Raw genomic sequence first — 24,981 nt, 5'->3', positions numbered from 1 at the left:
GGCCTCATTTTTTTTTTTAGGCTCTAACAATTCCTACTCTAATGTCTTAATTAAGACCTCTGAGTGGAAGGGCCACAGGATTGAGCATAGTGCGTGGCAGAGAGTAGGCTCTCAACAGATGTCTTCACTGTGAATTCATTCTATGAGAGGTATTACTTAAAACTATTGGAAGTTAATAAGATTATTTACAATGAGGTCAGTTAATTCTGAGAACTGGGACAAAGTTCAGCCTCAGTTCCCAAGCCTGTGTTGGTGAGCAGGTGCCAGGGGAGAGTGAGAAGGCAACTGAAGCATTTTCTACTTCCCCAGTTTTTGCGTGCCTGTGTACTTAAAGTAAAGAAATGAGGGAGAAAAAAATTCAGGCCATTTGATTGTGAAATGAAATAATCATCTTTATTTTACCTATTTCCATCTCAGCCTATTAATCTTTCTTGTGTTTGCTTTTAATTACTATGGAAAGCCAGTAAGCTAATGAAGGAAATACTTAAGATGTGGCAATATACTTATTCTGTGATTACGCTGGAACAAATCAGCACAGAATGGAATACATTATTAGAGTGTACACAGACTAGTGGCAAGCATCGTGAATCTAAACCCTGGAGATATCTTCTTGGTGGCTTAGGAGAATCTCTGTTGCCTTCGCTTCTCTATTTGGTGAAGTCATGGAAATATGAAAGACCTGCCTCCCTCAGAATTGACTCCCCAGCTGACTTTGTAAGAATTTGTCATGGTTCTCTTTATGGACTCGGTGAAATTTTCTACGTTGATAACAACAGTAGATGTAGGGTGAAGGGATCCAAAATATACCACTGTGAAGAGTTGGGCCTTTTTAAGTTTTTGTTTTCTAAACTCCTGTATCTGCCTAAAGGCAGAGCATCGCCAAAGAATTCTACCATCACATACCCGCTCCTTGTGAATTTTACAACCAAAGAAGATTGCCTCCTTTCACCAGAGTCAAGACGTGGGGACAAGACATCACCTCAACAGACATTATCTCACGACCGCCATGGCTCCCATCTCTCCCTCTAAGGGACCACTTGTCTTTCCCAGAAGGCATTTGCTTTCCCATGAATGCCCTTCTCCCACTCTCCTTCCCCTATTACGATGAGCCCCAAATTCTAACCAGCTCCTTGAGTCACATTTTCTGCGAACAAACATACGTGAATTTAAAAATCTGTCTTTTTTCCTAATAATCTGTCTTTTGTCAGTGTAATTTGCACATCCCCAAACACTAACCCTAAGAGGGCGGAGGAAAAGTCTCTCTCCCCAACCCTATCAAGGGATTCAGTCTGAGGAGATGTTTGGGCCGAGGCTTCCCCTACTGTAGTCAGAGTTGCAATGACTGGTAACCTGAGAGGCAGGTAAGATCACGGCAGTTCCTTAGGGTTTTTTGCAAACTCCTTCCTCAGCTGTGACTTCAGCATCTGGATTGTAGTATCTTGGAGTATCGCAAATCAAACCAATCTGTCAGTTATTACAATACAAAAATAATAATTTCTATGATGCATTGCACTCTAATGTTTTCAAAAGGTCATAATTAAAAATTAAAAAATCAATTAAAATATCAGTAGTAAAGTTGAGTAGTTTATAATTGAAATCAACTTTTGCTATATTTAGGAATGTAATTACAGAACAATGTAATAGACAATCCAGAATAGACCTAAAAAGGTATCTTTGTTACTACATTTTTTATAATTCTGTTCATATTTAATACAGAATTTGGTATCTGGAGCTTCCGGTCCCTCTGCTTTAAGACTCATTATGTCATCGTGTTAATGACCACCTAGATACATCATCCCAATGACCGAATTTTGACGTCTATGACCATTCTATTTTAGTAATTCAGGCTGTGGCTTGTACCTTGCTTAATCATCCAGGAGACTTCTAACTTTAAAATGCTAAACTTCATATTACTCTTTTTTACTTTTTGGCATGAGTCTTCTTCACCTAACTGCACTTGTCCATGGAATTTGACATTGTTGCTTATTTCCTCTTCTCTCCACCTCAAAGTTAGCAGTTAACGCTATTTGTTTCTTCACATTGTGTTAGAGCTGATTTCTTTGTCTTTCCAATGGCTACGCTTCCTTTATTTACTTTTTAAATGTCAAGGGTTTATTCTTAGGGCTTGTTTTCTCACACTACATTACAGCTATAAATATGTGCTTAGCCTTCAATGTTGATTCACATAGCTGTTTAAACAAAATTAATTACTTACTGCCGTGACGGGCCTGAGGCCAACTCCACTGAGGGATGCTGTGGCTGGAAAATGGACCTTAGATTTGTCCTGTCTTGCACTAAAAACTTGGAAATGTGCTCAGATAGTTTTACACCTCGTGGGCCCGCTTCTCATACTGGTGCACTCTCATTCTCTACAGCAGGTACCACCACGAGCCTACCTGTGTGGGAAACTTTACGGGACCCAGGAGATTTTCGTGACCATACAGGAGAATGTTCGTTGTGTCTTACTGTATATAGGATTCTCTGTGATTTCTTAGATTATTCGCCATTGAAGAAATTTGTATGTTTGTCTATTGAGCTCATAGTTCTATTAAGACAGTTGACAATATTTTAAAATTAGGAGATTTCTCACAAAAGGCCAGACTCTTGACATCACTTGGAAACTCCAATGGTCTGGCGGTCCTCAGCCCTCCTCTCCACATTGGCACACTTCCACAGGAAGCAACCTCTGGACCCCAGGGCGACCTCGCCCTCTGGAGAGGTCATGTTTACCATCTCTCTTCTGCTTCGTTCATTTTATGTGATCTTCCTGATTCCTGTAGGATTTGAGCTTGTAATGTGCATATGACATATATACTCACTATTTTAATCTAGTACTTATACAGTGGCTGAAATATCTCCAAGAATAAAACCACCTGAGAGTTACACAGTGATATGGGTTGGATTCCGCTCCCTACCCCTCCCATCCAAAATTTATGTTGAAGCTCTGACCTCCAGTGTGTTTACTTTGGAGACAGAGTTTTTACTGAGGTAATTAAGAATAAATGTGGTCATAAGGGTGGTGCTCTATTCCAATACAACTGGTGTCCTTGTAAAAAGAGAAATAGACAGTAGCTATTTCTCTCTTTGACCCTGCAGGAGCACAGAAGAAAAGCCACGTGAGAACATAGTGAGAAGGTGGTTGACTACAAGTCAAGAAGAGAGCCCTCACCAGAAAATAAAATTTCTATCATTGTAATCATGGATTTGTAGCCTCCAGAATTATGAGAAAATAAATATCTGTCATTTAAGCCAGCTAGTCTGTGATATTTTGTTACAGCAGCTTAGCAGAGTAACACGCATAGACCAAACCCAGCTTCCTCTGGAAATGGTGTCCTCTTATCCACTCTTCAGTTAGGTGCTGATCTTTCACCTGGACTTTTTCAGTCACTTCCTCAACAGTCTGCCTGTCTTTGCACCATCCCTTTTCAGTATTTGCTGTGGAAGAGTTCTGTTTAAGTGCAATGATTATAACATGTGCTCTTGCTTTGAAATTTAAAAAGCACTAATTAAAATTAGTTGAACTTTAGAATGGCCCTGCAAATATTTTGTTTCTTGTCATCCTTTTCCACATTACCAGGGCACTAGCAAAATCACATTAGCTTTGACCTTGTCCCTTTGCTGGGCCTCCAGGTCCAGTTTTAGTAAGAACCCTGCTGGGTTAGTTCAGAGAGAATCCCCACTCTTGATATCTGATCACCTTCAACGCTGGTCAAATTTCGCATTCTCTACCCCCAGTAGCTGATCGCCCTAGCCTGCCTTCAGCCAAGCTCCTGTTGAGTCGGTTTAGCAAGAAGCCCCTACCCTGATATGTCCTCTTAGTAACTTTCTATCCACTGACCCCCACATTCTGCTTGTTGGCTATAAAGCCCCGCTTTTTCTTGCTGTGTTCAGAATTAAGCCCAATTCTACACTGAATTCTCTCTTCCCCTACAGCAATAGTTCCTCACAAAATCTGTTTTTATGGCTTTAACTACCATCCCCCTACTATTTTCTTTAACATCCTTGAAACCAAACTCTTCCATGCTTCTGTGCTTTTACTCCCAGATACCTTCTGATTTCTTCCAGGCTACATGTCAAAAAGTCTTATGCCCTCTCTATGGGCCCATTGAAGTCATACTGCTTGTTGAAGTCTTTAGCATAGAAATTACTATTTATTTCCCTCTGGTGCTTCTAAGGTACTTTGTATATACATCTATTATGACTTGGTCAATTTATCATTTTATCTTTTGTTTACATTATTCGCTCTGACCATTAAACTCAAAGCCTTTTATCTTTATTATTTATTTTATTTTTACCCAAGGTGATATTATGATATCAGGCAATTAGGAGGTAATTATATATTTATTAATCAAATATTTATTAATGCTAGCATAGAAGTCAGTGTAAGGACAATAATAGGAGTAAATAAAGGCCAAAACAACAACCATCCCTCACCTTTCCCTCCAAATTACCTTTTGAATATAGCACAACCCATTTAAGTATATGTGAATAACAGTTAACCTCATTATAATCGGAACCAAGTGGATAAAGCCCACACATTCTGTCTGTTATGAGTTTATGTATAAAGTTCGCAGAGTCTCCAACATGTCCACAAGGAATAGCCACATTCTCTACTCTTTTCTTAAGGAAATGTGGTTGGTGGTGGATTGATATGGAAAGTAGAGGAACTGCAATGTCTTTGAGTAATAAAATACTTAAAACATACTCCAGTTGGCTGCTGAAAGCCCTCCTATTTTCTTTGGAGTCATTTCAATTTGCTGGAAGAGGAAGTCAGCTGGTGTCCATTGCCCATTGCACTTCAACCAGCGGGATCAAAGGGGAACACACACCATTCCTGACAGCAACACCAGCAACTCAGGCCAGTGCTGTCCCGGCCAGCTGGCTACCTTGCCCTTATGGAAGTGCACTTCCACTTGATGCAGCTCTTGCAGCTCGGAAATGTGAAAAGTTGGCAAAACAGTGTTGTTGTGTTTTGCTTTTAAGCTTTCTTATCAGTAAATTACCACAAGCCTTATCATTTAACAAATAGTAAAATGAACCAATTACTAACGTGTTTCATATTTTTAAAAGGCCTTCACTAAGTTAGCAGGAAACTGGAAGTGTAGGAGGTAAAAGACCCAAGTCCTTGTGCTATTATAGCCACGAAATGAGGGCTAAATTAGCATTCCTCAGAATACTACAGGAATACATAAACAGCTTCATAGACACATCTGTGCTGGGAAGAGCACCGGATTAAGTACGGTTAAGGAGGTTTGACTCTGAACTGCAGGACTTCCCAGGATCTCTTCTGAGTAACTGACACGGGGCAGTGCCTTGTCGCCGTCCTCGTCCATCTTACTTGGCATGGACATCAGAATTAAGGACATTTTGTGAAACGACATCCTACATAAGGAGGTGTTTTAAAGTAACGGAAGGACTTACACAAATATAATATTTAAGACTATGCGTTTAGAAAAGGTATACACCTGGACCCACTTCCTGAACACAGGATTCTAAAGGAACTTCAGACTCATGTATAATAATGGAGAAACTCCTTTCTCTGCTCATGGTAAGATTCTCACTCTAATCTTTTTGTTGTTTACTATACAGAAATAACTAAAGTGCCTTTTTGCATTTCTTAAATTACATAATTCTTTCCACAAATATATAAATCTCAAAAGCTGAATGTAACTTAGACAATTATTTCAGGTGCAGCGTATCAGTAGCTGATCTACTTTTAAGATTAGTGCCATTGTCCACCGTAATCAAAACAGCCTGGTACTGGCATAAAAACAGGCACACAGACCAATGGAACAGAACAGAGAGCCCAGAAATAAACTCAAGTCTATATGGTCAATTAATATTTGACAAAGGAGGCAGAAGCATAAAATGGAGCAAAAACAGCCTCTTCAACAGATGGTGCTGGGAGATCTGGACAGCTACATGCAAAAAAATGAAACTCAATCACCAACTTACGCCATACACGAAAATAAACTCAAGATGGATAAAAGACTTAAATATAAGTTGTAACACCATAAAAGTCCTTGAGGAAAACATTGGCAGGAAAATCTCAGACATTCCACGCAGCAACATCCTCACAGACACATCCCCTAAAGCAAGGGACATAAAGGAAAGAATAAACAAATGGGACCTCATCAAAATAAAAAGCTTCTGCAGGGCTAAAGAAAACAGCACCAAATTACAAAGAGAACCAACTGTATGGGAAAACATATTTGCCAATGATACCTCAGACAAGGGCCTGATCTCCAAAATATATAAAGAACTCACACGACTGCACTCCAGGAAGACAAACAACCCAATTAAAAAATGGGCAAAGGACTTGAACAGACACTTCTCCAAGGAAGACATACAGAGGGCCCAGAGACATATGAAAAGATGCTCAGCATCACTAGCCATCAGAGAGATGCAAATTAAAACCACAGTGAGGTACCATCTCACACCAGTCAGAGTGGCCAACATAAACAAATCCACAAACAAATGTTGGAGAGGATGCGGAGAAAAGGGAACCCTAGTGCACTGTTGGTGGGAATGCAGACTGGTGAGGCCACTGTGGAAAACAGTATGGAATTTCCTCAGAAAACTAAAAATGGAACTGCCCTTTGACCCAGAAATTCCGCTGCTGAGATTATACCCTAAGAACCTGAAACACCAATCCAGAAGAACCTGTGCACCCCAATGTTCATAGCAGCACAATTTACAATAGCCAAGTAATGGAAGCAACCAAAGTGCCCATCAGCAAACGAGTGGATCAAAAAACTATGGTATATTTACACAATGGAATTCTACGCAGCAGAGAGAAAGAAGGAGCTTATACCCTTTGCAACAGCATGGATGGAACTGGAGAGCATTATGCTAAGTGAAATAAGCCAGGCGGTGAGGGACAAATACCATATGATCTCACCTTTAACTGGAACATAATCAATAGAAGAAAAAAGCAAACAAAATATAACCAGAGACATTGAAGTTAAGAACAATCTAACAATAGCCGGGGGGGGGGGGACAGTGGGAAGAGAGGATTACAGGAACTACTATAAAGGACACATGGACAAAACCAAGAGGGAGGGTGGAGGTGGGGGAGGGAGGTGGGTTCAGCTGGGGTGGGGTGGAGGGATGGGGAGAAAAGGCATACAACTGTAACTGAATAACAATAAAAATTTAAAAAAAAAGATTAGTGCCATTGTTACTTTGATATTCTCTTTCCCTTGACTGAACACTGCTAATAAAGTAAATAAGAAACTTTGAAATGTCTTTTTTTCTGTGTTAAGTGTTTATGTTTTCATAGGCCTGGCATCTATCTAATTAATTTTAGGACTGTGGACCCGGAGGGCTGGTTAGAGCTCAGATTGCTGGGCCCCACCCGCAGGTTGGGGCTCCTTAGGCCCCGGATGGAGCAGAGAGTGTGCACGCCTAACCAGGTGCCGCTGCTGGTGCAGGTCCAGGTGGCACACTTGAAGGCCACTACCTGCAAAGATCCCAATTTATTAGCGTGTAGCTGGGTCTCTCTGTTGGCTGAGGTTCCTCAGTCAGGCCCCCATCAGGAACCTTACAGGAGCAAAGGGTTATCTCCACTGTCTCAAAAACAAGTCCCCTTTGTATTAATTCCTAGGTTCTGCGACAATATTCTCATTTCCCCAAAGCTAACAAAATGTTCCTGTCCTTCAGTGTTTTCCAGTATCAGCTAACAACGTGCGGGTCATTAGATTCCCCAGGTGGTCCACACTTTGGATTGCTTCCTCTTTACTTGCCCACATAACTCAGTCCCTCTTACACAGCATGTTTTCAGGACCATGGCTCCTTCCCGGCGTCATCTGCGGCTCCACCAAACGCGCCGGCGCTGCGAGCCCGTATGAAATGGAGCCTGTATTCAGTCCTGTGTGCATTCACTCCACAGACATTTGTCAAAGGCTTGACATACACTGACTATGACAAAAATTCTGCATGCGTGGGATTACGTTGCCATGAGGGAGATATAAAATAAACATGGAAATAAGTTGAGTATGCTATGTTCGAGAAGTGATGTGTAAATTGGAGAAAACAATATAAGGTAATAGCCAAGGAAGTGACTGGAAATGAAACATGTCTCAGCCACTCTGGAAACGCTTCTTGGAGAAAGTAACATGAAGCTGCAACAGAAACGCTGTGATGGAGGCGATAATGTCATGAATGTAGGAAAGGGCATTCCCAGCAGAGAAAGCAACAGTTCAAAGCAGAAGGAAGTCCAGGGTGGTTGAAGCCAGTGAAGGAGTCAGGGAGGGAAATGGTTGAAGAGGAGTTTGGGGGTGGGGGTTATAGGAGACTGTTCTGTGTGGCATGGGCCCAGCTCCCACTCAGAAAGGCCAGTGGGGAGCAAGGTCCAGCACACAGGACCACGCCCATGGATAGGTTCTCCCGTGGGGAATCAGGCCTGTATTGCACCTAGGGCGCTATGAGGCTTGCTCTTGCTGAAACTCCCTCACCCTGAATTGAGGCAGCAAATGTTTACTGCAGACCTTTAAAGTGACTTCCTAAAAACAGTAACGTCCCCAGTATGGGGGCATAAGTGGCAACCACACATTGACGTTTCATTCCCTCTCTTTCTCCTTCCCTTCCCCTCTTTCTAAAAATAAATAAATAAAATCTTTAAAAAAAATAAAGTAACTTCCTAAAATCTATGCTAAACCTTCCAAGGACGGTGTAACCGGTTCAACCACTTTTCCCTTTACATTTGCAAATATCCTTCCATTTTGATGTAATTAGCAACACCCTCCTTTGTTTTCTGTAAAAGGTAACCACCAAAAGTGAACCTGAGCATAGAAAATGAGGACCATCCTCAATGTAATGGGCCCAGAAAAGCAATAAAAGTCTTTCAAGGCAAGTGTCGAGGCACACTCCTCTTGAGAGAGTGGCCGCGCTGTCCCTTTTCCTCCACAGGACTCGGTAGTCTGTGTGAATTTGTCTCGTCTCAGCCACAACACACGGATCCCATGGGCTGGGATCCGCATCTGGGGGTGGCAAAAGTTTTCATAAGCCATTTATTACCACATGCTCCTCTCTCTCTCTGTCTCTCTTTCTCTCTCTCTCTCTCACACGCACACCCCTGGCATATAGACTAGAAGACTGGTATGAGAGTCAACACAGTTCCTTTGACCACCAGCAGTTAAAATATCAGAAGCATTTTTTAAAAATCCTCACCTGAGGATATGTTTATTGATTTAAGAGAGAGAGATATGTGAGAGAGAAATATTGATCAGTTGTCTCCCCTGTGCACCCTGACTGGGGATTGAACCCGCAACCCAGGTATGTGCCCTGACCAGAAACAGAACCTTCAACCTTTTGGTGTATGGGACGACACTCCAACCAGCTGAGCCACCCGGCCAGTGCCAATAGCATTTGATAGAGGAGAAACTGAAGAATACTATCGGAATTCACTGTTTAGCCATTCGAGCTGCCTGTACTACAATGCACGAGGAATCATCCACGGCTCTTATTTCAGAATCTGATTACATTTAATCTTAACCTTTCCTCCTCTCCATAAAGGCTGAGTTAAAGAACCACTCAGTATTGATACATAGTAGTGCTAGAAATGGGTACAGCCTTCCTACTCAATCAAGTCAAAATTCTGAGTGAAGAGGGGGCAAATTATGTCAGAAGCATGTCTTACAGCATTATTTTACACAAACAAAATCCTCGAAAGCAGTGATGCTAACAAAATTGACAGAATCATTTCCAGCAAAATAATAACTAGTCTATGAAACAGACACACAGAAACACACACCTACCTTTAAGCAATTTGAAACAATTATGAACCAGAAATTAGCCTAAAGTGAGAGTTGTATGCTTTTAACAAACTCCTCAAGAAAAACATTAAGCTTACTATACTATACCTGATAATTTAAACTATGTTTCAATCTTTACATCGTTAGCCTCCAGGTACATCTGAGGGTAACCAGATTGAAAGGAATTTATCAGCCAGGGTTCTTTTCAAGTAAAGAACATAAGTCTATATTTATAATTTTGCTTTCCATATATCAAAATTTGTTGCCATGTAACCTAAAATTAAATATTCTCACCAGCAATGCAATTTTTTTAGTATATATAGTTTTAAAAGTCTTGAAGTCTTGAAGCCAAACCACCTTAGTTTTTTTCAAATGTTCCACAATAATTATTGTATCAAAATAAAATTCATTTATACTGTAAAACCCCTAGGATCTCATTTATGAAATTGCTCGGTACGCTCCTCATTACCATGTGGATGACGAAGCCATTACCTGTCTGCGTCCACTGTCACGTCGTGAACACCTCTCTGAATGGTGTCCCTGGAAGTCACCGTGTCTGGCATTCGGTTCAGACTTCTCGTATACAGGTTGAGCCCTCCATCTGTCATGTACCTGAAAATAAACGTGTGATCAACCAGCAGAAAATTAAACGGCCTCATCTGGGCAATTGCACTTAATAAGCAAATTGTGTTCACATTTGTCAACAATTATGCAAATATCCTCTATTATAGTTTCTTCTACATAAACATTATACTCAGTAGGAAAAATCAGAATATGTTCAAGTTTATTAGAAAATCAATCTTCCTCAATACAACAAGTAACTAGAGCCAATTACAGAACCTTCTGTTTTCCCCCCTTTGTCATCAATATTTTGAACCCACTTGTAAGGCATACAGTTCTTAGCAACGATAAGTACGATCGTTTCATTCCTGAAGCACTGATGGTCACAGGAGTAATGAACATCAGTAGGCCTATGATTCATCTATTTGCTAAATAGAAAAGAGACTACAATTGGCCACTATCATAAAATAATAACCAAGATGCATTAAATGTTTAATATGTTGCAAGGAACTTTTCAAATAGTTTACATGTAATGACATTATTATTGCCACATCAGAGATAAAAAATAGTATGCACAAAAAAGGTTAAGGATTCACACAAGGCCACTCAACCAGTCATGGCAGAAATGAGAAATGGATCTGAAAAGTTTGCTCCAGAAACCGTGAGCTTAGCCACTATTGCTATCTGAACCAAAGGGCCACGCTGTCTGCCCCGTTTCCTGTCTCTGGGGTCGAGGTCCCTCCTGTCACAGGACCACCCCCCACACACGGGGCTGGTCCTCAGCCAGGTTGCTATTAGGTAATCCTGCTGGCTTGACAAACGAGGATTAGAATAGGGTGTTTAATCACATACCCCCTGCTAGGCCAGTTGAATTTTTTTCCCTTGAGAGCTGGGATAAAGACTCAACGTGTTTCTCTTTCTGTACCCTAACAATGAAAACCCAGGAGTTGTGGGTATTTGTCTTCACTAGATGCAAAGAGCTTCAGAGAAAGCTGGTCAGCAAGGTAAAAACAATGACACAGGTGCACACAAAAAGGCAGAGACAGTTGCCCACGTGGTTTCAGCCTCACAGCTTTCTCTTTGCTCTAGGAGATATCCTTGCTTCTTTATAATCATTGCCCATTTTGTTTAAATTCGAGTTGATTTCACTGTTCAGAATGAAAAAATTTAATCACGATCATAGCGAACATTCACCAAATTGCTATGCTAGGATTACAAAATTGGCTTATTACCTACATGATTAGTATATTCTGTAATACTGGTTGAAGGACTTTGAATAAGTCTCATAAACTGTGCCTCCATTTCTTCCCCTGAAAATGGGAAGAATAAAATCTACAGTGGGCAGGTTTTATGACAATTAAAGAAGAAATACACAGAGCTCTCAATATGAGAAGCCTCTAGGCAATAACTACTTATTCACAATCTCTCCCATACATTTGAAAAGGAAACATGAACTTTATATACAAAACAATAACACTAAGTCATAATGCATTATCTTTAGAAGGCATTCTATACTGTTAATTTTCTTGATAACTAAAGAATTTACTTCCACCAAAATTAAAAAGCAAAAAGAGGACTTTGGCTCCAAAGTGTGTAGAACACTGACATACTCTTTAAATAGGGAGTACTGATGTATTTAACTTTTCTTGATCATGAATTCCTGATTATGAGTTTGTTACTTGAAAAATTAAAACAGGCATCACACTAGTAAACAAATTCCCAGTTTAAATTTTTTTTGGTAATTAATCCTTTTCATTCTTTCTAGAGGATTTAAAAATCTAAAAGAACATAAATTTCATGGTTCCCCTAGAAAAATTATGCTATAATCTGGGAGCTATAAATGTTAGGGAATCATTTTGAAAGAATAATTGAAAATTTAAGAAGTATTTCTTAACAACATTATATCTTAACTTCAAAACTATCAGCTAAGATGAGTTCAAGAAGATGTAATAATTACAAGGAAGATTGATACAAACAAAATCTTTTAAGGGAAACTTGTGAAGGTTAAAGACAAAAATAAATTCCCTCAGCCCTGGCTGATGTGGTTCAGTGGACTGAGCACTAGCCTGAGAACCTAAAGGTTGCTGGTTCGATTCCCAGTCAGGGCACTTGCTTGGGTTTGGGGCCAGGTCCCCAGTTGGGGACGTGTGAGAGGCAACCACAGATATATCTCTCATAGATTGATGTTTCTCTCCCTCCCTTTTCCTCTCTCTAAAAGCAAATAAGTAAAATCTTTAAAAAGATTTCTCTCAAACTATGCAAGTCTTAGGCTAATTTTTGCCTAATGTTCAAATTCTATAAGCTATAAAACAATTCACATTAAAAACCCCAATAGTCTCACAAAGCATTTCCAATCCCTCCTTCCTTCCACTATCACCTCTCTTTCTCTTCTGCACAGACAAACCTTACATTCTTAAGGCATATTTCCTTTAGGTGCCTGTTTTCCAGATCAGCATTTCCAGGCCCTGTTCTAGAGTGAGACATCCAACTGCCTCCTATGCGTAGATGTGTGGGTTTCCCATAAGCCCGTCAACGATAGCAAAAACTCTTGTCACTCTCCACCCCTAAGTGTTACCAGATGGCATCCGTTCAAATCTGTGAATCTGCATAACTATGCTCTAGTTTTGTCTGAAATCACTGAAATGGGAAAAAAACATATCAACATAAAGATATATAATGCTACCATCATAGCTACTCCATGCTTTCTAAAGAAAGATTTATAGTGAAGTATGTTTATGCACATATATAAAGTATAACAATCCATTTAAATAACAAAAATGTCAATTTTCACATGCCTATTACCTGGCATCAAAAACAGAACACTCCCTGTTTCTTCAATGTCCATATAGGCTCCTTCCAATAATATCCCCAATCTCCCCTCCACAGAAATCCACTGTGCTGGGCTTTGTGTGAAGGATTCCTGTACTTTTCTTAATGGCTTTACCACACGGGCATGGATCCTTAAACATATATACCTTGCTTAGCATCTTTTGGATTTGAACTTTAAATAAATTGAATCATACTATATGTATTTTTTGTGAGTACTTTCCTTCACTCAAAATTGTATTTTTTCAAATTATCTACTTTGATGTACTACTCATTTCATAGACCTGCAGCTCTGCTTTCCCAATGCACTCCATTAATATGGACATCTGAGCTGTCTTTACTCCTTTGCTGTTGCAAACAACGCTGCACACCTGTGCACACACATTCTCTGGCACCTGCAGGCTAGCGCTTATGGAAAGTCTATAGCTATGGAGAGAATCACCGGGTCCTAAGACACACAGACAGGTATTCAGTCGCACTAGTCACTGACGAATAGTTCTCAAAATAGTTTCAGAACAAACCTCTAGTTGCCAATGGATGAAAATCCTCAAGTTCCATCCAGATTACCAAGCAGGTAAATAATATGTTTACTTTGTAATGGGCCCTTTTTGTTTTATCTTTGAAATGTCTGTTTATGTCTTTTGCTTATTTTACTATTAGATTCTATGTTTTGTTTTGTTGGTTTGTTTTTCTTCCTTCGCTGATACTAATCCATTATTAGTTATATGTGTTGCATATGAGGTTTCTTTCATACAGATATTTTCTCTTGATTATTTTTATGTGAAATTAATTTTTCTAAATAAAATAAATTTGATTTAAAAACCTGATTTTACACAGTAACTGCTTCTATTATTTTTGTGTAGCATTTAAAAGTATGGTAATTCGCTTTTTGACATTTTTTTCTGTGTTCCCATCTCCCACTTTTGTGCGGACTGCCTTTTTGCTGTAAGCCATGCTCTGCTCAGTTCCGGACACTGCCCTGAGAGGGAGCTGTAGCTGGGCAGTTTAACAAATTCATAGGAACTGGACTGCTCCATTCCCTCAGACATGAACTTCAACCCTTACTGTTCCCAGCTGGTCAAGCGGTCAAAACCGCTCCAAGCTTCAGCAGCTGCCTTTAGATCTTCCCTGTGTGCCTTCTCCTCAGTTTCTGTTGGCTGTTCTTGGGTTCTCCTGTTTTCAGCATTATCAGATGCCCCACTGCTACCCTCTGCAACTTCTCACAAACACGCCGAGACCATGCTGGTCCTTTGGCCCCTGGCTGTTTGTCCCTAATTGCTTATACTCTGGGTTTGAGATGATTCTTTGTCATCATCTTTTTGTGTTTGTGTAAAGAGTAATCATGATTTTTTCATTTTGCTAACTAGTTGCTTTGTCTGTTTTTGTGGGAATCTGGGAAGATTCCAAACCTATGTTTCCACCGTATATTCCTAGAATTCTATGTTTCCACATTCAATATCTCACATTACCCATTGTGTGTTACAATGAGCTATTTTTTATTTTTTATTTTATGTTTACAATGAGCTATTTTTTAGTGACGTGTACACATGGGGCATCTGAAGTCTTTGCATGTTTTATTTTGTTTTAATCTCAAAGAACTCCAGTTCAGCACTTTCAACAAACAGATAATATTAAGAATTATCCCCTAGATCAAATGCACTAGCTAAGAAAACTACATTAATAATGAACGATTGCTATAAAGCTCTGCTACATTTGTTTGCAAAAAACAAAAAACAAAAAAACCCCACCAACTCCTTGGAGAGAAGCGTGTACAGGAGACACGCGGACAGTCTCACGGGGTCAGCGGGAAGGCTGGGGGTTCAGACTGCAGCCAGACTTGCTCAGTTTCAAGTCCAGCATTGCATGCTTCAAGAAATGTTGAATTCTCAGAATGCAGATTAACTAATTTTCTGAGTTTTACCTAAAGTAACTTAAACTTAAAAGGCATAGAGCATTGTCTAGCATGTAGTAAGTGCTTTGTAACCATTGGCTAGAATCACCAGCTACTTCTCCACTAGAGTTTCTCCATTCACTAAAAAGAGCTCCTATAAAATTAGTAGAAGCATTAGAATTAGGAATTGTGGTTCACCATGCAAGTCCTCGTAACCAGCTCAGGTAACCCTGCCCCTCCCAAGGTTATGTACGCACCCTTCAGTCATCGCCAAGCCTACCAAAGGGCAGGGGAGGGAGGGGCAAGGGAGAAACAAAATTTAAAAAACCTTAAAAAAAATTTCATCCCGCAGAATTAAATTTCTTTGTGTTTGGGCCATGTGACTTAAAGTAGAATTTTAGGTTATTTTCTTGGCCTATTTATCACTGTGACACCTGCTGATAATTTCAACTTTCACCCAATTAAAATATGTAACTTTTCCCCCAATATTCCAAAGTGTGCCTTTTTTGGGTCCAAGTAAAGATTTTTTTCAAAGAGACTCATTTTAAGTAAGAGGCCTTCCCCTGACTAATTCCTAATTACTGGCAGATTCACATCCTCGTGTTCAAAGTAATTTTCAAGAGAAGAAACAGATAAGCCTTTGCGTGGCTTCAAGAAACTTTGAACTCTCTGAATGCTGATTAATTTTCTGAGTTCTGCCTAAAGTACATGAAAAAAATGAAGCTCCATTCCTTTTATTTCATGACATTCCTGTGGTTACATGAGGAAAAAATCCTAAATTGAATATTTTCGTGTATCACTGTCCCGTGAGCCCTTTCTCCATTTAATCACTAAACCATACTTTGAAGAACTGGGAACAAGAAGTTAACTTTGTGACTCAATTTTTTCAAGAATTATAGTGCAGACATTTTTGTGCCCTTTTTTCTTCATTAAGGAAAACATCATTACATTAAATTTCCCCTGTGAAGTCTCTAGCTCTCTCATCTCTATAGCTTTTGATTCTAGACCGAGATTCCCCAGGATGCCACCAGTGACACGCTGCATCACCTGACGAGCAGTGATGTACAGCACGTCCTGGGTGTCCCCACACAATGCCCACTAGTCACGCATGACGCATGAGCTGAGACCAGCCATATCACCTGCTGACCACCTCTAGTCACCTTCCACCCAGGGAACAGAACTCTCGAGTCATTGTTTAAATTTCAGCATCCTACACTCTATCACGGAAAACAGAAAATGGTAAAAATCACCAGAGGAAGTTTTCATAAGGGATTCATGTTACTTTGTGCTTAGATTATTTAGATACGGAATATGAATGGCCGCTGGTCAGCAGAAAACATGCGGACCACTGAAAAGCATGTGAATCCACATGAAAGCATCTGGATTCATATTTAAATGGACTCACTTGTTGACTTCTCCAAGAATTCATTTGAAAGACTGATAAAGAACAAAAATGGAGAACAGAAGTCTGAGCTGGGTTTCCATTAAGGCATGAAATAAGTAGGAAGGACAATGGGTATACCGCTTTTTTTCTCTTTAGTGAATCGAGTGGAGACTAGCCAGCACTTATCAAAGCGATTTCCTCTTCCTCCTGGGCACCCAGCTGACCCATTTTCCGTGCCCTGGATTACAGTGAGATGTGGCTTTGTAGTTACTCTGGATAAGGGGGTGTGGGTAGAAGTCACATGCACCACTTCCAGGCCTGGTATATAGGGAGTATTCTTACACGATGGCTCTTCCTCTCTTTGCCATCTGCCTGTTGAATATTAATGCCCAGGGTGACATTGGAAACCTGGTTGGATACAGCAGAATTACCGACCGTCCGCCTCAGTCTATGAAAGGCTATATGGTGCCCATTCCACATAGCTCGATGGTGAGGCCTGCCACAACAGTCTCCATCTCTCAGATCTTGTCTTTAAATATGCAGGTTCTGTGCACCTCAGTTAAGGAAAGGTAATTGAATGTAATCTAATCCAATTATCCCTCTGCTTTGAAAATTATATTTTAGTCAAGGTTGCTGAATAAAATATCTTCTACAATTCTTTTACTTTCCTTACAAGTTTTCTCTTAATATAGTTCTCTCCTCTCTAGCTATTTAAATCAAGGACCAGAATTAAAATGTTTCCTTATTCACTCCTTTCTAACTCACGCCAGGACTTAGTGCTTTCTTCGTATTCTGAACTTTCAGCTCAAATTGTATTTGTGTGAGCCTTTGGGAATTACTCACACATTGTATGGTAAATGTCCCTCGATGTCTGGTTTAAACTGCTCCCCAGATACACTTCCCCTTTACCTGGGAAGCATTTGCCGTGTGTATAAATAAACCCAGTCAGTCCTCATTATTCTCAAATTCCATACTTGCGAGTCTGCCTCCTGCCCAAGTCTGTAGCCGCCAAAGCAGCACCTGCAGCCCTGCAACGCCCACTCCCGGCCGTGCTCAGGGTGCTCGGAAGTGTGAGGTGCCCTTGTGGGCGTTTCCAGCTGAGGTCGAACAAGGTGATCTTCTGCCTTCTTGTCTCAGCTCCCCTACTTCAAATAAGTGTCTTTTCAGTCTATTTAGAGCTACCTTTTCCGCATTTTTGTGCCTGCTGTTGGAGATCTTGCTGTTTAAAATGGCCCCCACGTGTAGTGCTGAGAAGTCGTCTTGTGTTCCTAAGTGCAAGGAGGCTGTGATGTGTCTTATGGAAAAATATGTGTTAGATAAACTTCACTCAGGCATGAGTTACACGGCTGTTGGGGTGAGTTCAATGTTAATTAATCAACAAATACGTATTAAATAATAAATAAGGTATCTTTCAACTGAAATACACATAAAACAAGATTACATATTGATCCATTGATGAAAATGCTATGACCTAGGGGAAAGATTCAGTATTCACTACTTCAGGGTTTATGGTGACTTTACAGGATATAACTGCCATAAATAATGAGAACTGCATATGTGCGTATGAGTATGTAGATATATGTACCTACATGAATTATATAACTACATGTGTACATTGATGTATATAAGTAAATGTTCACCCACTAGTAAATACAAATGTGAACACACACATAGCCCCCATTTAAAGAAACAGAGACAGAAGAGAGAGGGATGTTTGAAGGGAGAGAAGAAAGAATGAAGAAGACAGACTGGGCAGACAGAGGAGCGAAAGCACCTGCTTTATTCTCGTGTTGCTGCCATGTCCCCTGAACTGGGTGTTCCCTTCTAGGTGGTGCTAAATACTCACCATAATTAATGATAACAACTATCAATTGGCACGATTATTAACAATAGTAAATGTAATCATGATGATGATAAACTTACTGATCACTTATATTGTGACAGGGGTTGTGTTATGTAAAATGTTGTGGATTATTTCCTTCATTCCAAATAATTTCAGGGAGATTCTTCAATGTTATCCCTTTTATAGGTGACAAAAATGAATTTCAATAAATTAAGCTTCTAAGGAGTCCACAGAGAGCAAACAGTAGAAAGGGATTTAAATGGGGAACTCTGAATCCAGTGGGAACTCAATCACTTCCTACCTTAATTGACCATAATCTGTCTCCCTAATTATAAATCGTTAGAAATTCAGGTAACACGGCTGCCTGGAATGGACTGGTGGTTATCAGAAAAGAGCTAGACATCAGATTACAATCTCTTTTGTACTTTTTAGGTCTCTTCACCCTCCAACAAGCTTTTCATGGAAAGTCAGGACGGGTTTAGTCATGTGGAAGAGTGATTTCTGACACTGGTCTTCAAATGCACAAGGACAAAGGAAGAGTAGGTCAAAACCCAGACTCGCACAGAAACAATGCAGATGAGATTAATTGGGAAGCTTTCCCTTGCATTACAGAGCCTGGGTTTTAAAGTCAGAACCACCTGAGTTCTAATGTAAGTCTGGTCTTCCTTTAACCAATACAATTAGGCCAGTCAGGATCAGTTTACCCATCTGTAAGACAAGTATAAAAATACTCACCTCATAAGGGCTGGTGGGGGAAGGTTAAATGAATCAGTGTCTTTGACACAGTTAACAACAGTGTAATAGGTCATAGGAAGTATTCAAAAGGGCAATTACAATAGTTGATAAAAGTAGTTTTAATAGAACTACCCTATTGTGTCCATTGAGGCTCAACCTCAGATTGAAATAAACACTCCAAATTGCCAAAGTACTTTAAGATTTTCATAATCACAACATTTTTTGGAATCTATTAGGAACAAAAAGAAAATAGGAGCTAAGATAAACAAGAAATCTGAGATCATAACAATAAATAGATGGAAACATTCAACTCTAACATGATTTTCCCTCAAGTTAGATTGGAGGTACATAATTTAAGAACACTAGAAAATATTCGTTTCTCAAGGCAGTTAAGACAGCTTTGACAAGCAAAAAAAAAAAAAAATCAAACAGCTCAGCAAAACTCCTCCTGTCTTCTTCCCACGTCCTTTACTATGAAATCTGATATCTAAGAACCATGTAAGCACAAGGCACACATGTTTCTCCAAACCAAGAACAGAAAAATTTAATGGCTGATAATAAAGAGATTTTAGAGAAATTTGAGATACTTTCCTTTTCATGAATGAGCAGAAGAGAGGACCCGAAAAATCCCAGCACCTTAGATTTCTCTCACTTTCTAACCCATAGGCCCTGTTATAACTGACGCATCTCAGCAGACCACTTTTCCTCTTTACATAATCCTGTTAGAGAGCAGGGCCCAGCGCCACTCACCCACTGTTGATGTCATCAGTCCTGAGACTCTTCCCAAGGATATCTCCATCACTCATGTACCCGCCAACGTCGACTTCAGCAGACATGTCCAGGTCACTGCTTGCTTTCTCACTCATGTCAATTTGCGACACGTTTCCCAGCCGAGACACGGCAGCTCGGCGGAGGGGCGTCGTGTACATGAACCTGGAGGGGTCCGTGTGGATGAACCGGCTCGTGCCACTGCGGGGGTAGCCGGCCCCTAGGGAGGGGGCATCCCCAGCCTGAAGTCGAGGACATGCCTGGCCCAGCCTCCAGGTCATGGGGGTGGGTCGGCTTGTCAAGTTGGGTATGGTCCTTCCGTTCACTTCCGTTGTCACTGTGCTGTCGAATGTTGTCTCCAGGGTGCTGTCAAACAAAATGGAAAAGTAACTGGACTCTGGTTCACTGGGAGCCATTTATGAAGAATGCATGAAGACAGGAGGAAAGGCTGGAATTGGAGTCATTTGTTAGAAGACTGTGATTTTCAGGAAAGCCAAATTATACATTCATAATGAGATTCTAAACACCTCTGTGGGGGTTAAAGTGTGGGAAAGGGCATTCATTAGCTGTGTTTTGCTTTCAAAAGAAAGGCTATCATTACAGTTTAGATAAAATGAAACACTGTTTCACATTCTCAACAAACTTAATTTACCCAATTACAGCCTTCCTGGAACTATTGTGGAAGTTAGCTACAATGATGTTTGGAAGTCTCTCTACCACTCCTCAGATGCATTTCAACAGCAACTTCTGCACTTGCTCTTTAGGGCAGGCAGGAAAATCTACCTGGTCGTGAGGATGGTAGTTTCAGCAGCTGATTCGGTTTAAATGGGAAAATACACTGGAGAAAAGGTGGATAGGAGAAAAAGGTGGAGGTCATGTGCTCAGAAGTAACCAGTTGGTTGTCATGTGAAATTTAAGTGGGAAGATAAGAAAGGAAAGCTAAAATTCCTTTTCTATCATTATAAGAAGTTATGTTCTTTACTGGCCCCAAATTATGCAGAATTGAGAAGAAACCTGTGGCTTATCTGGGTCCCACGAAGACTGGACATCGTCTCTTCTAAATTCTGCCTCAAATCTGCTATGTTCTTGACTGTTCTCATTCTCCTTGTTTCAGGGTCTTCACCTAGAAAAGTAACACAATAATTCACTTGTTATTCATGTCATTCACTGTCCTGAGAATAATTGTATGCATATATAAGTAATGTAAATTCTTTTTCTCAAAAGTAAAATGATAGGTAGAAAATTCCAAATGAATATTATCACCTAAAATTATCATTCTTCTTTCTACAGATAAAACATGGATAGAAATAAATGTAATATTGGAAGTAATAATTTGAGTGATGACAATACAATGATACTTTGTAGGTCTATGACCTTAATCACTGCAAAATGAGAGAGCAATTTGGAAATACACTGCATATTACTCCATGTTACTGAGCTCAGATTTAAAAAGCTGAAATTATTTGGACACTGATTATTTCTGTAGCTATCTGTTTCTAAGAGCATTCAGAACAGTTGAGATAAACTTGCCTTATGTATCAAGTATATGTTTGGACTCTGAGATAAGAAAATAGGATGGGGGCCTTTTCTTACAGGAGCAAGGTCTTCTTTTTTTCCCCCTTCATTTTAATTTTTTTTTCTCCAGTTATAATGGCTTAGTGTTTTCTCTTTGCTCTTCCTCACCTTGTTCTCTGAAGTCCTGGCTGGGAGTTCTATCAGTGGAACTTCCAAAGATTGATGCTTTCATTGCATAAGACCAAGGTAGTCACTGGCTTATCAGTACTATCTGCACCTGGTTGTAGGTACCGTTCCTGCATTTGCTGCACTGGAAGTGGTTGTCAGTGTTGGTGCCACCTCTCTTGGCCACTGGTGCTCCCAGATAGCCTCCTGGGTGACGGCTATCCTCACCTCCCTCAGCTCATCATTGGCCATTTCATCTGCTGTCATCTTGGCAACAAGGTCAGCAGTGACGGCCCAATTGAGCAGTCACTGCAGGCAGGGGTGCGGGGGTCCTCGAGGCTGCTGATTCGGCTGTGCAGGCAGTTCCAATACTTCCTGTCTGTACTCTTGAGCTCCTGTTAAATACCATCTTTGAAATCTGATGCCATCTTGTCGCAACTGACTCCATAGCCCCTGTAATTATCATCTGCCTTCAAGGCCACTGAGAGCATCTCCACACACTTGTCCGGCACAGGGTCCCCTGTGAGATAGCAGGCTGCCAAGAGGCTGATGAAGGGGGCAAAGGTAGGGCTCGAGTGGCTGCTGGGTATTTTGTGGGGTCCCTGCCTTTGATTTGCAGCTGTTTGATCTTTCCATCAATGGCCTTTGGGACAGGAGGTGACAGAGGGCCTGAGTCCACAGAGTCTCTACTGTCTTCTGGCCCTTCCCCTGGTTTCTTCCTTAGGGGAAAAAAGTCTGCCTCTGGCTTCCAACTGCAATAGTCAAGCCCTTTTTCTTCCTTCCCAGATTTTTCTCTTTTCTTTCCTTTTTCTCCTCTGGGCTCGCCAGGGGAGTCCAGTAGCCGCTGCCAGTTTTTGATGAGGACTTTGGCCCAGGCTGCCACCTGTTTATCTGGGCAGTGCTTGCAGAGCCTAGTCCAAGCCTGGTTGTCTGGAAGAGCTGGACGGACATCTGGAAGCTGTTCAGCTTCCTCAGAAGGTCAAGGGCCCCTTCTGTGTGCATCCTAGCTACCACGATGTCCAGCTTTTTGGTGATTCTCAGCAGCTCCTCTTCCTAGGCCATGTCGGCCCATGACACCCAGCAGGGTGAGGGGTGCAGGGAAGCAGCCAGGCCTTGGGAGCAGGAGGCACAGGGGCAGTGGGTGTGCAACCCACACAAAGGCAATACCTCTTTAAATCCTTTATTCTGATAGATTCATGGACCAAGACTTATAGCATCGAGTGGCTTTATTTTTAATTACATCTCCACTTTCTACAGGGAACCGAATTGTCCACTCACATGTTATACCAGAGTTCCAGGGAAGTTCTAGGCATCTAAACCTAGAGTATGATTAATGCACATGAAACAAGCAGCCCTGCCAGCACAACCAACACTGGCCTTTCACAACCACTGCCTGCCATTTGGGGGTACAAATGACTTTAAACCATTTTGTCTATGGTCACATAATACTGCCCAGGCCAGTGGCCATTTAAAGCTGATGTGTCTGGATAGTAATATCATGGCAAGAGGGTAGAGAAAACAGTTTTTATTCTGTTTAATTTAGGCTCAAGAGGATTTCTAGTGATGAAAAATTTTAATAAGGAGGAAAAGAAGGAAGGAAGGAATTGGAATGGATAGATTAAGGAGAGGCAAGGTAAAGGGGAGGAAGCGGAGGAAATAAAAAGGGGATGGAAGGATGGAAAAAGAGAAGGAAGCATAAGTTAGAAAGTGGCCTATATTGCCCTCCACTATGAAAACTGTCACGTAGGAACTCAGGATGCATGTCTATAACCTGTTTTATGAACATAGGTAGATATTCAATCTGTTCATTTTCTTCCACAGGACTCATGCCAAACTTTTAGAAATGCATAACAAATGCACCCGTCGAACATTTTAGTGTAACTGTAGTGCTCCTGGGGATTTCAGAGATTACCTCGCCTTACCTCTGAGCCAGCAAGTGGACTCATTCATATCTCCCTGTGGAGATGGCCACAGCCTCTGCCTGAAACCTCCCAGGCTCCTTCCTCTCCAGTAAAAGATGTCTCCTTCCAATGTGAGATATGTCTAATTGTGAAAACACTTCTAAGGACGAGTAATAATTTGCCTCCCTTTAACTTCCACGCAGTGTCCCGGTGGCTCTGAGGCGGAGCGACTTGGCGGTCACCTCACTGCGGCAGCCGCTGGAGTGTGGGAAGACAGCCCCTGCTGATTCTCCTATTGTCTTCTCCGGCCAAACATCACTCCATTGTTCATTATCCTCAGTCTGGCTGGTTGCCAAGACAACCACCATGCTGCCGCCAGTCCATAAATCTCTTCCTTTCAATTTACAAATTAATCAGATCATTCAAATATGCTTAATAATGGCATTATTGTTTTAAACTTAGAAAGGACAGAAAAACTCCCTCAATATATTTTTCAGGGCTAGTACGCCACACGCTGCGCCCTCACGCACGTGGCATAGACCTCCCCCACACTGACCGGAGTCGTGCCCTGTCTAACCTCACACATCTGCATTCTTTCAGACTCGGAACCCTAACCGTGTTCTCCCTGGAAATTCTTTCCATCCTTCCCTTCATAAAAATAACATGGTATATTTGAGAAGTGGCTGGAAAGAAGTCTACCTTTTACTTTCACATCATCTGGCAGAACCTTGAAGAAAAAGGAGGTTTTTGTAAGGAAACCTTAAAAAGCAGAAAAAGAATATCATTTCAGTGAAAGGGAAGGCAGAGGCAAAGAGGAGATTTTACTCAAAGTGCACAAAAGACATAGTGAAGAGACAAATGTAGAGGGGCACTAAAGCTGAATAAGGTTTCACACAGTCTAGAAGCCTTTGAATCTAAGTGATGACAAGGGACAAGACATCTTCCAGGAGGAAAGCGGAGACAATCTTTTTCTGCAGGGGGCGGAGTGCCGTCCTGGACTTCACACAAGTTCCTGGAATATGCCGTTGCATGTCCTCTAGCTCTGACACACGTCCCCCAGGAGAACTGTTAAGTGAATCCCCACCACTTGCCACTGGCGTAATATTAATTACACTGATATTTGAATTATTTTCAATACCTTTTTTGTATAAACTTCAAGAACATTGTATTTCAGATATTCCATTTTTCTAAATGTTTTTTCACATCTTCATCTTTTAAATGTCCTTCTTCTGACCCAGCAGGCTTCTTAGACCCTTGGAGTCTTCTGGTTGGATTTATTATTTGCTCACATAGCTCCCCTCAGGATTCAGAACCCAAACCCAACCCCCCTTTGGTGTTTCTCATCACGACCCCACTCACGACGCTGCACCACTCAGAACAATCCCACAAATGGATCTTTTCCTCCCAGCACCTGTTGAGCAAAACGTAAGTCCTGCCCAGTTCATGTCATGAAAGATAATAACCAAAATAAAAATGATTGCAGTGTCTTCAGTGACATACAAAAGACAAGACACGATTAAATGCACTTACAACCCCCTAAGGAATGGTCAGGTCTGAAACATCCTGTAAATCTGTATCCAAATGATGCGTAGAGGATTGGGGTTGGGGAGGGAATTACAACGAAGAAGCTCAAATGT

The 24,981-nt window shown here is 41.0% G+C and overlaps 1 protein-coding gene and 1 pseudogene across 2 annotated transcripts in view; both read right to left on the bottom strand.

The window, feature by feature from the left end:
- The window catches only part of NAV3 (neuron navigator 3), a 319,752-nt gene that overhangs the window by 123,665 nt on the left and 171,106 nt on the right, over positions 1-24,981 (bottom strand). For both annotated transcript variants that reach the window (XM_053921041.1, XM_045187323.2), the window contains exons 10-12: positions 20,778-20,886; positions 19,746-20,129; positions 10,248-10,367 (exon numbers count right to left, since the gene is read on the bottom strand). In XM_053921041.1, the coding sequence (XP_053777016.1) occupies positions 10,248-10,367; positions 19,746-20,129; positions 20,778-20,886 (613 nt within the window). The remainder of the gene's footprint in view (positions 1-10,247; positions 10,368-19,745; positions 20,130-20,777; positions 20,887-24,981) is intronic.
- On the bottom strand, positions 21,479-22,505 carry LOC139440817 (transcription elongation factor A protein 3 pseudogene; annotated as a pseudogene).

Source organism: Desmodus rotundus, chromosome 3 (genome assembly GCF_022682495.2).
Source record: "Desmodus rotundus isolate HL8 chromosome 3, HLdesRot8A.1, whole genome shotgun sequence".
Classification (NCBI taxonomy): Eukaryota; Metazoa; Chordata; class Mammalia; order Chiroptera; family Phyllostomidae; genus Desmodus; species Desmodus rotundus.
This window is presented reverse-complemented; position numbering and strand designations above follow the sequence as displayed.